Source organism: Caloenas nicobarica, chromosome 25, assembly GCF_036013445.1.
Source record: "Caloenas nicobarica isolate bCalNic1 chromosome 25, bCalNic1.hap1, whole genome shotgun sequence".
Classification (NCBI taxonomy): Eukaryota; Metazoa; Chordata; class Aves; order Columbiformes; family Columbidae; genus Caloenas; species Caloenas nicobarica.
The window spans coordinates 5,511,509-5,527,999 of NC_088269.1; the positions used below are offsets into that span (position 1 = coordinate 5,511,509).

At 41.6% G+C, this 16,491-nt stretch overlaps 1 protein-coding gene across 1 annotated transcript in view; it reads left to right on the forward strand.

Moving 5' to 3' along the window:
• The first annotated feature begins 2,545 nt into the window (after positions 1 to 2,545).
• UNC5D (unc-5 netrin receptor D) overlaps positions 2,546 to 16,491 on the forward strand; it is a 41,271-nt gene continuing 27,325 nt past the window's right edge. Inside the window, exons 1-5 of the mRNA XM_065651650.1 lie at positions 2,546 to 2,618; positions 3,978 to 4,036; positions 5,650 to 5,935; positions 8,797 to 8,940; positions 9,874 to 9,977. Coding sequence (XP_065507722.1) covers positions 2,546 to 2,618; positions 3,978 to 4,036; positions 5,650 to 5,935; positions 8,797 to 8,940; positions 9,874 to 9,977 — 666 coding nt within the window. The remainder of the gene's footprint in view (positions 2,619 to 3,977; positions 4,037 to 5,649; positions 5,936 to 8,796; positions 8,941 to 9,873; positions 9,978 to 16,491) is intronic.

Sequence of the window (16,491 nt, forward strand, 5' to 3'; positions counted from 1 at the left end):
GCTATTAGTGTGTATCTGCTTAGATTTGGGCTCAAATATATTCTGTAAATTGCTGGGTCCTAATAAAAATTGAGTTGCTGATATTTAAAAACAAGTTACTTACATTATGATCATTTCCCCTTGACTTTTATGTTAATAAGCACATTAACTTTATCCTAACATAATTAACTTTCTGTTGGTGAATTATGTGTTGTCCTTGAAAGGAATCCAAGTTACTTATTTGCTGCACTCTCATTAGTAAAATAGTTGGTTTTTTTCCCTAATATTCTCATAGATGGAAAAAATCCACTATTTTTCCTTCGCTGTTGGGGATTTGTCTTTGTGTGCCAGACAAAGACCAGTCTACCGAAGAATTCTATCTACAGCTTTCAACGTAAATGTGAGATACCACGTAAATACCCAGGCAATCCAAGCAGATCGCTCCAGAGCGGCCTCCCCTCGCTGCTCTGTCTCCAGCTGCCTGCCAGACCCGCTCCAGAGCATGGAAACCGTAGGGAAATAGTGGACGTTTTAATGGCAACCAGTATAGCTGGCAGCCCTTGGAGGCACTCGGCACATCACTTAGTGAAGAGAGATGCGTTAATTTATTCAGAGTTCATTCGCCTTCAACAGGCCAAGTATCCTTGGCAACAACAAAACTTGAGTCTCCAAGGCGATCTGTTGGTCCCGAAGGTGACGAGCCCCAAAGGCGCCGCATCGGGTGGTCTGATCGGGAGATAGTGACGCTTCCCCCCTCCCTACAACCACCCGAGAAATGGGACGTATTTCCAGGAAACTCTTAACATTTGTACAACTAATGCTATTGCCATGGAAGGCAAACCCTGTGTCGCTGGCACGTGGTTGTAGGTATTGGATACGCACTGAGAATTTTAGGGTTGTTTTGAGGTCGTTCAATAATCTGCTGAGGCCTTGGTCTGTTCAGTCCTGTTTGTTAGATAAATGTACGATCATTGTCCTCATCCATTTGATTCTCTTTACGTGTACAAGGCTGGTATTACCACATATTTTCTCACAGCATTTTTAAGGTAATTTTTTTCTTCCGGTTTGATACTCCCCGCACATTGCATGCTGCAAGACTTTTGTTACAGATTCATCTATTTAGAATGCTGGAGAATCTTTTTTCCTTTAAAGATTTATATTCCTTGCATACTGCTTAAAGAAAAATATCTAGATGTAAAATAAATGTATGAATGTATGAAAGATTCTTCAAGTTTGTAATCCACTTAATATTTAATAAATGCAATATATCATTTTTATAAATATGTATAACCTAGATATAGCTAGATTTAGAATACATAAGGGATTACAATAGGATAACACATTCTTCTCTGTTGGCAGAGAAAAGACCACTAGTGTTTTATGAACATATTAATCCTCATTGGTGAAAATAAATGCTCTGCCCTCCTGCAAGCCATTCACAATGTGGCTTATGGAAACTTACTGTTCCGAATTTCATGGAACTGTAAGCTTCTTGTGAAATGGCTGAAGAGAATATGAAATTCTAGAGCGAAAGTGGTGATAGCGAAAAGGGCGTTTTTTCTTTTTCTTTTCCGTGTTTGGTTGGTTTGGTTGGGTCTTTGGGCGGTTGCTGTGCCGCGGCTGCTCGCTGATCCCGCTGGGGCCGGGCAGCGCAAAGGGAGTTTCTGGTGGGGGTGAAGAGCAGGCGAGGACGGTGAAAGGCGGCAGCGGTTGTTCTGGACATGCGGAGGTGACGGGATCAGCCACCTGAGCTCGTGCAACTGGCATCAGTTCTGTCTGAGTCACCTCAACGTCGGGAAGTCTGCAGAAGTGCTTCTACTGGGCTTGGTTGATAAAGAGTCAGAGAAGAATTAAGGCTAGAATTTGTGGGTAAAGGTATGACGCTTCTAAACTTTTTCAGTTTTATATAAGTAAATATATATATAACTAAATTCTGCTTTCTGCCATGTGCACAGAGATTAAACAAGGATTATAAGATTTAAGGAAAATATACAGCCCTTAGCTAAAGCTCATAAGATATTAAAAGGGAAGGAAGATGGAATAAATGAGGATTGGGAAAATGGCTTCACTCATATTAGCATTAAAACCCTCACTAAAGGAGCAGTTCTTCATATTCCTAAAGAATTCTGTCACAGCAAAATGACTGAGTACTGGAACACAGTTCTAGTGTCGTGGCTTGCTGTTCTTCACGGCCCGTTTTCAGACTGGCTGCTCACCCTTCTGTAACATGACATCCATACTAGTGCTTCCCAGAGTTGTTGTCAGGCTTCCTTGGTGCGTGCAAAAAGAGTCATGATCAAAGAAGCCACACTGCATTTCAAAGCGAAGCGCAACGGGGAAAAAAACAGGTGTATAACTAATAGTTTCAAGTAGAAGCATCCAGCTTAGTATTTAGTCGTATGCACACATTAAAAATTAGAGTCCTTAAAATTCAGATAAGCAGGGTTAGTTTGCAGCTAAAGATTCTGAGCACGCTGCTTTTGTGTGATAATATTTTAGATTTATTTCCACAACTTATTGTACATTCATTTTTTGGAGTTTTCATTGCAGAAAATTGCCAGGAGGAATGGATTTTGTCTTCCTCAGCTGGCAGAACAATTTTCCACCTGTCGCCCAAATATTTGATGAGAAGGATTATGGTACGGCTGCTGGAAGTTTATATCCATAGGAAGCAAGGGAGTCTGATGAAACTAATACGCTGCTATCAAAAGTTGGCTTGCTGACGTGTATATACAGCACTTGCGATTCGAACATGTGCTGAAAATGGAGGAGCCCCTGTCTGAACTCCAGAAAGGATGGTGGTGGTTCTCCCTGTCCCACCAGTGCTCCCCCTGTCCAGAGGAAACCTCTTGGCTTGTCCACAAATCGGTGTCATCTGTTGATACAGATTTGGCCGCCAGATGAAACGGGCTGCGCAGTAGGAGCTCTGTGGCTGTCATACCAATAAGCAGTTCTGTATCATTTACCAGGACTGCTGAACAAATAATAATTGGATTCTGCTTCAATGTATAGAGTTTAAAGAAAAATTCTGCAGTGAAGCTCATCAACATGCAGGTTTTCTTACTGACCATCCTCAGTGTTTCTGTATTGTCAATCTTTGCCAAATACCGTGTCCCTGTAGGCTTTAGTAAATCCGTGTACTAGAGCAAATTACAAAGGCATTAAAGGATTTCAGGTGAGCAAGAAAGTCTCATATTTGCATCAATATCTGAGTGACTTCCAAAAAACCCGCATTGCTGCATATGGGACAGAGTGGGAGGAAGCGAAGGTAGGAAAATAATCATGTTTGTTGCTTTGTCTAGAGCTTTGTTTTTCTTGTACCACCAAAGTGTAAATGGTGGTGTGTTTGGAAACCGATGAGAAGTCTTTGTATCTGAGCTCCCAGCCTCGGACAACTCTGTTTTCATTTGGCAAGGGTGGTGGGGAGGAGATGGAGAGAGAAACAGAACAGAGGATACAACAATTTCTACCGGGTTTTATAATCTGAAAGCGGTGATGGCAATAATGGAATCTTCCATGATTAGAGGATGTAGTTGTCTTTGTAAGGATGATTGTTGCCAAAGGATTATTCATATTCATTCCCAGTAAGTTACTTGGATTCTTGCTACTTATTTTAAATAATTATTTAAAAAAAAAAAAAAGTTTAGAATTCATGATTTTTCATTGTTTTAAAATCTCACTTTAACATCTAAATTATTTCCTAATCAGTTTGAGAATACTGAAGGATTCATGTCTGCTGCTGTCAAGATATTTTTAATGTGATCTGACAACTAACAGCGGTATATTTATTTCATAGAATAATTTAGTGTTTGTTCAAAACTTTTTCTTTCCTCCTTTCGTTTTTGTTTCTCTCGTTGTCATAAAAAGATTTAAAGTCCCTATTGGACTGGTGTGCAGAACATAAAACACAAAGCGCTTCCCGAAAGGTAATTTTCCAGGACTGAAAAATACAAGAATTGTGTTCGATAGTTCGGTCTTCTGTCATTCCGCTGTTCCAGGTGCTCCTCAGGAACACCCAGAAGAGCGTAAAGCCCTGTCGTTAAATCCAGTGCCGCTTGTGAGGAGAATTGTGCCCTTTATTTCCGTGGGGCTGGGGTTTCATCCTTCGTGTTTTGCCCTAAATAGCAAATGCGGTGGAATAAGAATGGGTGGTTCTAAGTTCTCTCCCTGAATGATCCTTAGAAAGTTTCCGCTGTTGTTCCTCCTCGGCAGCGCGTTGCTGGAGTCTCGAAGCGCTGATGGCAGCCTGGGATTTCCCAGCCTCTCCAAAATCCCATCATGACATTTTTGTTCCTTCCTATAGAGCGCGGGTTTAATAAAGCCTGCGGGGAGGCAGTATTACTGGAGATTGACAAGACGGAAATTGGCATAAATGTTCACTAGTAAAACACTAGAAATAATGATAATATTTTATAAAGTAGACCGTGAATGTAGTTTAAAACATGGAACTCATTTGAAAATCGTAATGATCTCACAGCACATCCACAGTGTATATTTGCACACACAGATATACTGAGTGCTAAGTGATGGATATCTATTTTTTATAGAAATAAAGACAAAGTATGTTCTCATTCTATAATCTACTAGACCTGCGAAGGTTTTAGACTTACTTCATATCATCATATCTTACCTTTCGCCTAACTAAATTTCATTGGTTTTGGTTAAATCACATATACATTGCCCTCAGCTATTCCTCTTTCCCTTCATCTGCATATCGAGCATCTCCTCTGGTACCATTGGGCTGTGCTGCCTGTGTTCAGTACTGGTTAATCCTCTTTCAGAAATCGGTCCTTTCTGACTTATTTTTGTTGCCGTTCTCTGAATTTTCTCACAAAACTGACAAACTCCTGAAATAAATCCCAGTGTTGCTAAAAATCAATGGGATTTCCCCAGTTTTGACAGCAGCAACGTGGATTTGACTCAATTAGAAGAGTTACAGTAAAGGAAAAACTTGTATTCCAGTGCTCCTGTGTCCATGTCTGAGCACAGGAGTTCGGACAGTAAGACACCTTGGGTTACCCGTTGCTGAAGGGATGCCCTGGGATCCGCTGCCTGGGCTCCACGCTGACAAAACTCACTATCCTGCAGTTTCTGGCCCTACAGAAGCCACTTTTCCACTTTTTATATCACTTAAAGGGGCTGTGGTAGATGGGCACGGTGTAAAACTTATTGAAAATTTCCTCTAAGTGGGTATGAAATCACAGTTTGCTTATGCCGCTGTCGGAGCGCCGCAGTAATGCTGTTCAGAGCAATGTGTTTCTGTGGCTACCGCTCTGGTCGCTGTTAAATCTGCAGCAACTGTCCGAAGGAAATTAAATTCAGTGAAGGAAACGAAGGTTCGGTAGTTAAGGCCCTGGGCTGTCACTCAAGAGAACAAGATTTAGTTTCTACTTCTTCCACAGACTGTCTGTATGACCTTTGCTGACTCATTTAATCTTTCTGTGCCTCAGTTCCCCATCTATAAGGTTGGCAATAGCAATGATGCAGTTTTCTGATGATACTGATGCTTCTTTTCTGTCAATTTTCTTGACAGTCCTTACACTGAAATTATTTGATATTTTCGTGTGTGTCAAATTCCTTGCAAAGCACAGTCCTGACAGCTGTTGAGTTCCACAGGTGTTTCTCCAGCAAAATTCATTTTTAATAAAATTCAAACCCATTTTTAATCAGTTAAATGAGACGATACGAAGGGTGCAACAACATGAAAAATGTGTATTTTCCTTTCCTTCCCTTTCAGGAAATGATAACAGCGAAGCCCTTCCAGAGTCCATCCCATCTGCTCCTGGAACGCTGCCTCATTTTATGGAGGAACCAGATGATGCCTACATTATAAAAAGCAACCCCATCGTCCTGCGCTGTAAAGCGATGCCAGCTATGCAGATCTTCTTCAAGTGCAACGGTGAATGGGTCCATCAGAACGAGCACGTGTCTGAGGAGAGCATGGACCAGAGCACAGGTGAGGCTGCCGCGTCCTGGGCGCGGGTCTGCACGCCAGCACTTGCCGTCGCCCCACACGGCTCGTACAGCTCAGCAGGACAAATCCGTCGTGTAGAAGTGTGTGTCGAAAAGAGGAGAATGAGAAGGGAGAAAGTTGAAAACGGTCAACAGATTTTATCATCCTCTCAGCACGCCCTATACCTTTTCTCATTTGGAAGCATCTTGATAACTATTGCAAACCAATTTAATGTTGCACCGTCTTGTAATTTCCCAGTTCTGGTTTGTTATTGCTTTTCTCCTCTTCTTAAATTCCCAGATTGCTAGGCAACTCCATGCCTTGGAAATAGCAGTGTATGCATAACATCCTCTCTGTCGACACAAGAAATCCCTTTTTAGAGGAGAGAATGCCATTTTTAAAAAGTTACATCTCTAAAAGTGGTGTTTGGCATTCTTTTTAAGTGACACATTCTGAAGAAATTTCGTACGGAAGGCTTTTTGTAAATGCTAATCTGGATGAATTTTAATTTTTACAGTTACCTTTTCAAAAATAATTTAATAGGCATAACCTTTACTTCTAAAGGCATTGCTGAATCAATAGAGAAGAAATGTCATCCCTAAATGTTTCTCTTCCATATGGTTAATGAAAATCTGTCTTGTGAATACTGCAATTATGTTTTTTAAACCTTGGATTAATAATAGAATCAAAAAAGATAAAGTAACATTAGGGGTTTTTTTTTAAATAACGGCAGTAGCATTGAGGTTCGAGGTAGGAACGCACAGGCTGAGCACGTGGGGTCTGGAACAGAAATGTTGCAGGTTGGAATTCGGCGCAGTGAGTTGGGTGGTCGGAGACCAAGTTACTTCATCCTCTCCTGCCTCGTTCCCTGAGGGGCAGGAAAGAGACAGTAATGCGCAGTTTGCCTTTCCCGTTTATTCCCTAAACGTGGCCAACAGGAGCTCTGCTCTCTCTGTGTGCTCTGCCTCATGAAGTGGAGCCTGAGCTAGTAGATGGTACTGTGATAAAAATGTAAGAATTACTGTGATTAATTTCCTTTCCTTTATTTTTCTTGCCTGAAGGCTGCAGCAGGCACCTCAGAATTAGTTTACAAATATTTCAACTTTTTGGTTTCACCAGAGGATCAGACCTGCTGAAAGTAACTAGAGTTTTCTTGTGTGATAAATAAAAGGATTACAGCAATAACTGCTGTCAGTGTTCTTCTCATTTAAACAAATAAAGCTGACAAATGCTGAGTTCTGTGCAGTACATGGAGAGCAATTATTCATCTGCTGGCAGCATTAGTCTGTCTGCAGCTAAAGCAGCCAGCAGTGTAGAAAGCCATTAGCATATCAGTTCCAGAGTCATCATTTCATATTCCGTAAGGCTGCACTGGGTAACAAAAGATGATGGTTATAATTTGCACAATAATTTAAAGGGCTGGACTTGCAGTGCTTATTAGAGTTAACAAGTCACAGGTAAAATGTTGCTCTTGTTTATTACGCGCCTGGTTTTCGTTCTGTGCCATTTCCTATGAACAACTTCTCTGGCATTTCTTGAGATGCAGAGGATAGGTGAGTATATTTGTTGGTGAAATATAGTGATGATAAATGAATATATGCCTCTGTTCCCAAAGGTTTGCTTTCTGTAGTTGTCTCTCAACCAGATGAAAATAGGTGTACTTTCTCCATAAACAAGACGTAAGTTTCCCCAAAGACTCGATGTTCTCCAGAGGTCCCTTCCAACCTCAACAATTAGGTGATTCTGCTCTTTTGGATGCATTTGTTTTGTCTATTGGCAAATTGGGAGACCTTTAAAAGGACCTGAATTCCTTCCTGACCCATTCGCAAAATGCTGAACCACCAGCTTCTCAAAATCGTGTGCTGCTTGTTTGCCTGATTCAAACCACATTATATGTTGCTTCAGAAAATATAGGCTGATATATAAATTAATTAAATAATGTGTCAATGAAAAGAAGTGCTGGGCTGGAGAATATTCTGCCTTAGTAGAGGTTCTGTCAGAACTGCTGCGTTCATTTCACGGTGACGGAAAATAAAGGGCGGTCCTATAAAGTTTTGTTGAAAACCACACCAAGGTATTTTTAAAAAATGCAAATAAAACCACCAGGAAACCTCTATTTGTTTGTTACTGAGTGATTAAATATTTGAGTGACTGACGTGATTATTGAGACAACTTAGGAAGCGATCACAGCTTTGCCCATGACATTGTGAACCGTGGCAAGCCAGACGGGCTGCGTGGAAAGAAGGCTGGCGGCCCCTGCAGCCTCTCCTGCTCCCTGCCCGGCACCTTCCCAAGTGAAATACCAGCTCTTAATGGTGCCCGAGATGAAGTGGAAGCCAATTTTTATGGAGTTCGGGTTTCTTGCTGCTTTATAAACTTCACAGGCATGAAATATTTTAGGATTGAGTTTTCATTCATTTCCAGTGAAGGGGAAATAAGTATCTTGAGACTGCACAGGAGGAGAAGGAAGAAAGTAGCAGGCATGACTGTTTTCTATTTTCAGATGAACGTTTTTCTGACTAGCTCTTTCAAATGCTTCCTAAAGCCTTTTAACCAAGATTTGGATTATATTTCCTCTCCCCAAGGCTGTGATGCAAAGGCAATTACAGACATGGCAAACGTTCCAAGTGTACAAAATAAGGTGTCAGGTTTACGAGGCTTCTTGATGTCTTGGATGTACCTTCAGGTTTGGTCTGAAGCAAATGTTTCTGGTCTGAAGGGCAATATATTATTGTCGAAGTAATTAGAGCTTTGCCTTGATTAAAAATGGAATTGTTTAATTAAAGAAAAGGTTTGGCTAACCTGAGCTTTACGCTCAGGTGACTCAGCCTGTGTCAGCTAATTTGCCGTGTCTGTCCCTGCAGGACTGAAAGTCCGAGAGGTTTTCATCAACGTGACGAGACAGCAGGTGGAAGATTTTCATGGGCCAGAAGATTATTGGTGTCAGTGTGTGGCGTGGAGCCACCTGGGGACCTCCAAGAGCAGGAAGGCATCTGTCCGCATCGCTTGTGAGTAAATGTCGGCATTTGTGCTCTTTGAACAGGATAACATTTGAGATAAGTGACAGGATGATGTCACAACTCCTTGATTTCATAAATGACAGGACTTTTGTTGGCTGATTTAGTTTGAGTGTGTAAACATGTGTAAATTCAGTTTTTTATTTTACTGCATTAACTGTCATAACATTGAATGAGCTAATAATTCCCCTGTATTGCTAAGCTGCAAAGGACTATTATTCTGAATTGAATTTTTATTGACTTTTCTCCACACTATGATTTCCCAACCCCATAATATGGCAATGCAAGTAAAAATCAGAATGAGCAGAGGCCGGTGGAGCCCTGTGTTGTGACTTTTAAACGCATCGCGGTGGTACCAGGTCTGCAAAACACGTCCCCAGCTGCCTCCGAAACTGCAGATCCCACGTGAACCCTGCGGGCGCCCGGCGCGGGACGGGCCAAGGGGCGGAACGTTGCACCCGAACCGTGTTCCTGCCCTGGCCGCTTGCTGTGCTGCTTTTGCTGGAAGCCACGGGTTTGACGAAAACAACAGCAATTCTTGAGCGCGGAGATGATGGGACTTGTTAATACCCCAGGCAGAGTCGCCTAGACATTCTGAATTGTGAGTCGAGTCCAAAGCATTGCAGCACTTAATATTTCTCTGAAAAAGCAGGTAAGTATTTCTTTATGATAGTGTGGAATGCAGAGAAAAGGAGATGGATCTTACTCCATTATTCATCCTAATAAAGGCATTTGTAGGCACAACTGCAGCCTAACCGTTAATGAATGACTTTTTAAATAGGATACTGGAAAAGATATTGGTTATCTGTGTGAAAAAACAACAACAACAACAACATGGCAAAGCGGTGTTATTGCTCAGTTCTGCAGCCTACATGGGATCAAGGTTTTTGGAAGTATAATGAATTATTGCATTAAACTCTGCAGATTTACGGAAAAACTTTGAGCAAGACCCCCAAGGGAAGGAGGTTCCTATCGAAGGGATGATCGTTCTGCACTGCCGGCCGCCCGAGGGAGTCCCCGCCGCTGAGGTGAGCCTTCGTGTGCTCTCGCTGCTGCCGAACCATAGAAATATATAAAATCTGTGTGTTTTCTTTGAGACCAAAAGAAATGAATGACAATAGGTACACTTCTACCCAACGAGTACGGTTTGCTGAACTGACTGCATACATCTGACTGTTTTCCAAGTTCTGTATAGTTAAATAACCAAAAATGTTCTCTTTGCTGGAATTCAGCCATTTGGGAAAAAATGGGGATTCTCAGTCAACACTGTTTGAATTTTACTGAGAATTTTAGAATTATTTGAACTACACTGTACACTGCCTGACACTCAACAATTATACGGGATGTCTTTTATGAAAGTTAGGAATTATATGTAATGAAAACCTGACAGGTTAATTGCTTTCTACAGATAAACACTGTAGAGTTCTCAATAAACCCCGATTTACTGATGTCGATGTAAAATTGTTATTGCTGCTAATAAAGCCTGTAAATCTTAACAGGTCATATTTGCTTTGGACAATTAAATTTCACATATATAGGCTCAGGATGCAAGGCTAACTCTGTGCTCAGCAAGGTAAACAGTCTGCTGGAAATAATTCAGTGTCTTTAGAAACTGGGTGCCAGATTCCAATAAGTAATGGCTCTGGTTTGTGGCAGTAAGCTTGAGGTTATAAACTCTTTTGCTGTTTTCAAGTTAAAGATGATCTGCCCTGTTCAACATGTCGATGAGAAATAACTGAGATAGCCAGAAAGTCTTGTTCAATAATCGTTATGTGGGTACTGAGAAGTGTAGAAGGCTTCAAAACCCAGCGCTGGCAACAAATCTGTGGTTCTGATCCAAGAATTTATTTCATTAGAGTTTGGATGAGGCCCTAGATGAAAACATAAGGCTTGAAATAACTACGAACAAAGGAGCTCGTCTTCCGTTTCATTAGATGCAAAATAGATGCTAATTGTGGCATTGTTGTTTTCTGTTTGTTTGTTCCTCTAATCCGTACTCTGCATGGACCTGGAAATGTCAACTGAAAACAAAGTGGGTAGGAGACTCCAGCCCCTCTCGTGTTACCGTGCCAGTATCTGTCTGAATCCCTAGGAGAATTCTGATTGTTCCATCAAGTGCAGAAGTTCAGGCACGTTCCTTTCCCAGAGAGCACATTTCCTGTGCTTACCACAGTCACGAGTTAATCTAGCGAGTTATTTCTGATAATGGCCGGGAATGACTGATACAGTCAAACCTCTCATCATGCAGTGCAGCTCAATAAGGGGCAGACACTTTACAGCTGGAATGAAATTTAAGTTCAGCTCAATAATTTATGTGAGCCTGCCCCTTTATCAAGAACATAAATCTTCATCTCTGGAATTGTTTTTCTGCAGTTTGGAGGAGCTGAAGATTTCTTAGATTTAAGGATGGAAGCATTAAAAGTGAATGTTCTTGATCTACACTGTAGCTTCATCTGAAAAATCCTGTCATTGGTCCCATAAGCAGTGGCAAGCAGGGATACTTTTGAGTGGTGGCCGACGTCAAAGGTTCGTCAGAATTGCCAGGAGGAACAGCCATTCTTTCCTACTATTCCTTTCCACGTTTCTAGTCACTCCTCAAGTATTTTCACTGAAGTGATTTTAGCCACTGCTGATGTTTCTTTGTTCAAAAGTGAGTGAGTGGATCTCGGCAGTTCTTGGTAGGCAGAGGTTCTTGTTACTAAATATAGCAGCATTTCCCAGGCATATTTGTGCCGTTTTGTGCCATCAGTGGCAACCCCGTTCTGTGCTGTTGTGCAGGAAAGAGGGCTGAAGCAAGTAGCAGCATTAGGGGCCCACATCTGAGAACCCTGAGCCGCCAGCGCTGGCAGCATCTTGCCAGTGGTGCCTCTCAGTACTAATCCTTTTGGGTTTTAATTCATTTTTGGGGGTGGGACTGCAGGGACGACACAGAGATCGAGACCAAACCTCACAGAGAGGTTCTCTAGAGAGAATGATGAAGTTTAGTTTTGTTGGGAGAAATTTCTGTTTCTTCCTTCTGTTCCAGAATGAATGAGGCTTCCGTATCTCATCACCAGTAGCAAATAAAATATCCAGATTGTTTGGTTGTATGTGTTAATTTCTGCACACAGTATGTACAAAAGGAGTTAGGAGAATATGGATTAAAGGTTTGGATCCATAGTTTAAATGTGTCTACACTGGTTTCCCATTGCCAGAGTTTGCCTCTATGAAGAAGGGAACATTCTGCACATCTCAGCTTTGGGAGGTTGCTGAGGGTTTGGGGCATTCTGGCTGCATCGCCACGGCAGTAAGAGACTATGGAAACCCACATCCTGACACTAGGCACGCTGGGAGAAGGTTTTAAATCCTCTTCTCATGCATTCACATGGCAAGCAGAACAGAGCTGGTGAGCAGCTGTGCTTGCAGGCAGCCGCACCCGACCCAAATAAATTCAGGTTTTTTATGAGTTAAACATCAAAATAAAAAAGAAAATGCAGCATTTAAGTAGAGCATCTGATAATCCCCTGCTGCGGCAAATGTTGATTTAAATATAACAGAGTCTCTGCTGGCAGAGGCAGGGTGGGACCGGAGCCATTTCTTTCACTATTGATGCAGAGTTGGCCTAGAGAAGAGACAGTTCTGGCTTTCAATCCCCACAACAGATTCTCCCCATAGATATGTTTATTAATTGTGTGCAATAGAGGCCTCATTTAGCTCGGAGTGCATGCAACGATGCAGTTGTATAGTGTGGGAATCAGCTGAACTCTGATGAATCCGTGTCTGCTGGTTATTTTTGCTAGGCTGCCAGGTGGGTACCTTGGGCCTGATGCTTGTGTTGCTGAAACCCTTTCGCTCCACAGATATCACAGGGACTATTTCTGATTTTCATTGGCATGATGAAAATGCGCGTGTGTGTGAAAATGTGTGGGAGCTTTAGGTGCCACCATGTTATCTACGATTCTGTAACCTTTTGCATGTGGGTTCACAAAGATGTTGAAAGGAGTGTAACGTGTCTGGTCCCGGAGCCAGGCAGGCCAGGTCACCCGCCTGCTTTTTACAAACCTCGGCTTTAAATCGATACACAAAGTGCAAAGCAATGGGGTTGCAAGCTGTGAGTTTCTAAACAGGTATTAAGCCCTCATCCTTGAGAAATACATGTTGTACTGCTACTTTCTGTGTATTACAGTCCTGCCATTAACATGATATAGTGCTGTTCATACCTATTACCTTGACTATATAAAGCAACTTTGCTAAGATTTCCTATCGGTAATGCTGGCAGGTTGGTAACCCTAATCATACCTTAGTGTTTTCCTGTACTCTTGCCAAAGGATATTTTTCTTTCTATTAATTTTAAGAACATACTGAGCACTGGAGTCACTGCCTCTCAGTGACACAATCATTTACTTTCAAAGGGAAACAGTGAAGAATGTGGACAGCTTGATTCTGTCATTTTATGCAGCTTTGTACCAGCTTAGGTGTAGCATCTGCAATCAATGTGACTAATAGGTCCTGGTGGTTTGCGCCAGAGTCAGCAAACAGAATAAATTACAACATCCTCCCTGGTTCGCTGACGGTAATTTCTTCCTACTGTCTGGTCCTTGATAGTCATGATGCTGCACCCTGTGACTGTTGGCAAACCAGTCTTGAACTGTAACCTTGAAAACACTCGGTCAATATCCATTTAATTAAGTTTAGGATAATCTCTGCTCTGAATGTTCTACTTTATTAGTGTCTCAGAGAATAAAATGATCATTTTGGAGCAGGAGCAGAAGAAGTGCTTGCTTTTGTAGCGAGCAATATTTTCAGACAGGTGTCGTGGTATGTTGCAGGCATATTGCTGCTGAGTCTTCCACCAGTGATAAAAGGGCTTTAAATTTCTCAACTTGTCATAGGCTGTTCCTCTTTAATTCAGTGGACTTGATAATCAGGTTTTTAAACATTTATTAAATTGGATAGTGAGCTTCCATCTTTTGTACTGAAATGCACCATCAGGAGAATCTGTCACCTTCTTGAGACCTGGGTTTAATGTGAACTTAGTAGGTCTTCAATTTGAAGAAGGGTGTGAAACTGATAACCCTGTAAAATGGAGCACCCGCTAAAACTGCCGTGGAAATGCAGACAGTGGCCTGTGGCAAATTTAATAAACTCTGCCATCGTTGGTAGTTACCGTGGATTTATACTTTTTCTTCAAAGAGCCTTAGCAGCCATGATATTAGAGACGAGTGTTTGTAAACCTCGGGCTCTCGAATAACTAAACCCGACGCAGCGTTCAGCTCAGCAGCCCCTGCTCAGCGCTCCTGGAAAGCGTCGGCGCTGGGTCCCGGCTGCGGGCTGAGAGTGCGGGGCAGCTGGGAGCCCTTCCCAGCGCAGAAGGACGGAGGGGCCGCGGTGCTCGACACGTCGTGACGCACGAGCCGCAAATCTGAGCAGGAGTTGGCACGGAAATTTATTCTAAATCCCTTTTATTAGAAATAAATACTCTCTGAGGCCAAATCTCTGAATAGCTCATATTTGAGCATTAGTGGCAACTTGCAGCTCTTTCTACATCTACTGTCTGATTTTGGTGGTGTTTGTCGTAGGGGGTTTTGTGTAATAAAAGGGCAGCTGTTGTGCTAAACTGTTACTGATGAATGTAGACTTGTGTTGAGGGCTCTGCAGAGGTTTGTGGAATACTCTAAAATATCTTTATTATTTAATATATGCATATATTTAAGTTTTAAATGTGCTGTATCCAGTGCTACTTTTTCAAATGTTTAACACCGATTTTGACATTTTAATGGACTGCTGTAGATGTTCCAGTGAATATCTGCATGAGTTCCGATGGTTTATTTACCGCTACAGCTTTTAATGGAAATGTAAAATCATTTCTCTTCTGGGCAGTATATATTCCATTGCAAACACATCAACAAAATGTGAAACCCACATAAAATTCAAAAGCTGCAAGTATTCCGAAAGTAGTGAGAGTCATTGCTGCCTATTTTACATAGGCTTGTGTATTTATGGGACTTGTACACATACAGTAAAATCGAATATGGCAGGATAATGGTATTGTAGTAAAACACTACGGCAAAAAAGGCTGGTGAATTATAGACTTCAATGAATCTTGTGTCTAGTTATAAAAACAGAGTATGATTACTAAATGCAAACAGCATACATTTTATCCAGTTAGTTATAGATCTCGGCTCTTCTGTCTAGAATATCAATATTTGCTTTACTTTTAAGGTATATTAGTTACGAATAAAATAAGTGTGTTTCATTTTTCAGTGAAGACATTTCACTTTCAAGACTGAGATTGGGTATGTGCAATACGTCTTAATGATTATTTATCTCCAGGTAAGCTCTTCCGATAGACTAGTTTTAAGTAACAACTGCAGCCAACGTTGACGTTTTTAAAATCATGAAGTTCTGGGAAGCTGTAAGAAATGTAATAAATAGTTAACTTAGACATGACGGCATTGGCTGAGGAGCCCGGGCAGAGTTTAGAAGGGTCAAATGACCTTCCCTTTAACCTCCGTTTACCAGTTCTCAACATACCCGACTGAATGAAACAAGAAAACCTCGAAACGTCGATTCTGTTCCACTGAAACCATGTGGCCGCTTACTTGTAATGCGGTCATTTCTTCTCCAATTTCATTTGCATTTTAAAATTCTGCCATTTCTTTTCATTGCACACAAACACACAGAGACACAAATGTGCCCTGTTCATTTCAGACCTTCAACTGCTTTTAAGAGCAACTTAATCATTTTCATTGTTCATACTTTATGCTGTTATTATGGATAATACATGACGTGCTGGTCTGGACCAACTGCGTTCAGAACATTGACAATCTAATAAAATGTAGGGCCTCTTTGTTCCACAAAACATCTGCTCGATTAAAGCGTTTTGATTTAAGCCTGTGACTCCTTCATAGGAGCACGGACAACACAAAACCAGAAGCAAGATTTAGTTTATTTTCTGTGCTGTTTCATCTTTGGTCAAATCGAGTATTCATCCCTTGCCCTTATCACCTGTCTTCTTTGAGAGAAATTGCTGCTTCAGTGTAATCTTTCTGTCTTTTTTCCTAAAGTGCTTCATCTTCAATGCCTGGAACCTTTTTTTTGACTCAGCCCCTCTCACGGCTCAGGTGTTACAGGCACAGCCGTAACACACAGTGCAGAGCCCGCAGTGACACTCCGTAGAGGTTCAAACACAGAACAGGTTTCAAAGGCAAAAAAGGCTTGTGATTATCAGTGCTTGTAAAAGTCACTTGAATGCTATTGCTCAATCTGCCAAAATAAAAAGCCTTAGATTTCACAGTTGTTCTGTATAAGTGGGAAAGAAGAAGGACGTGGTTTTGCATAGAACCGGTAGCGTTTTAAAGATGTTGCAGACGTTTCAGTGGGTTTTGTTACCGTATAGATTTCAGGGCAACACTTACTCTGCCCGTTGCCTCTGCCGTCCTCATGTGCGCTTCGAGATCACAGCCCGCTCTCCCTTATTCTGCCACTGCGCTCTTTGAATGCGTTAAATCTGTCACTTCGTTTTTCACCCGTACCAATTACGTGAAACAATGGCATTTGTCA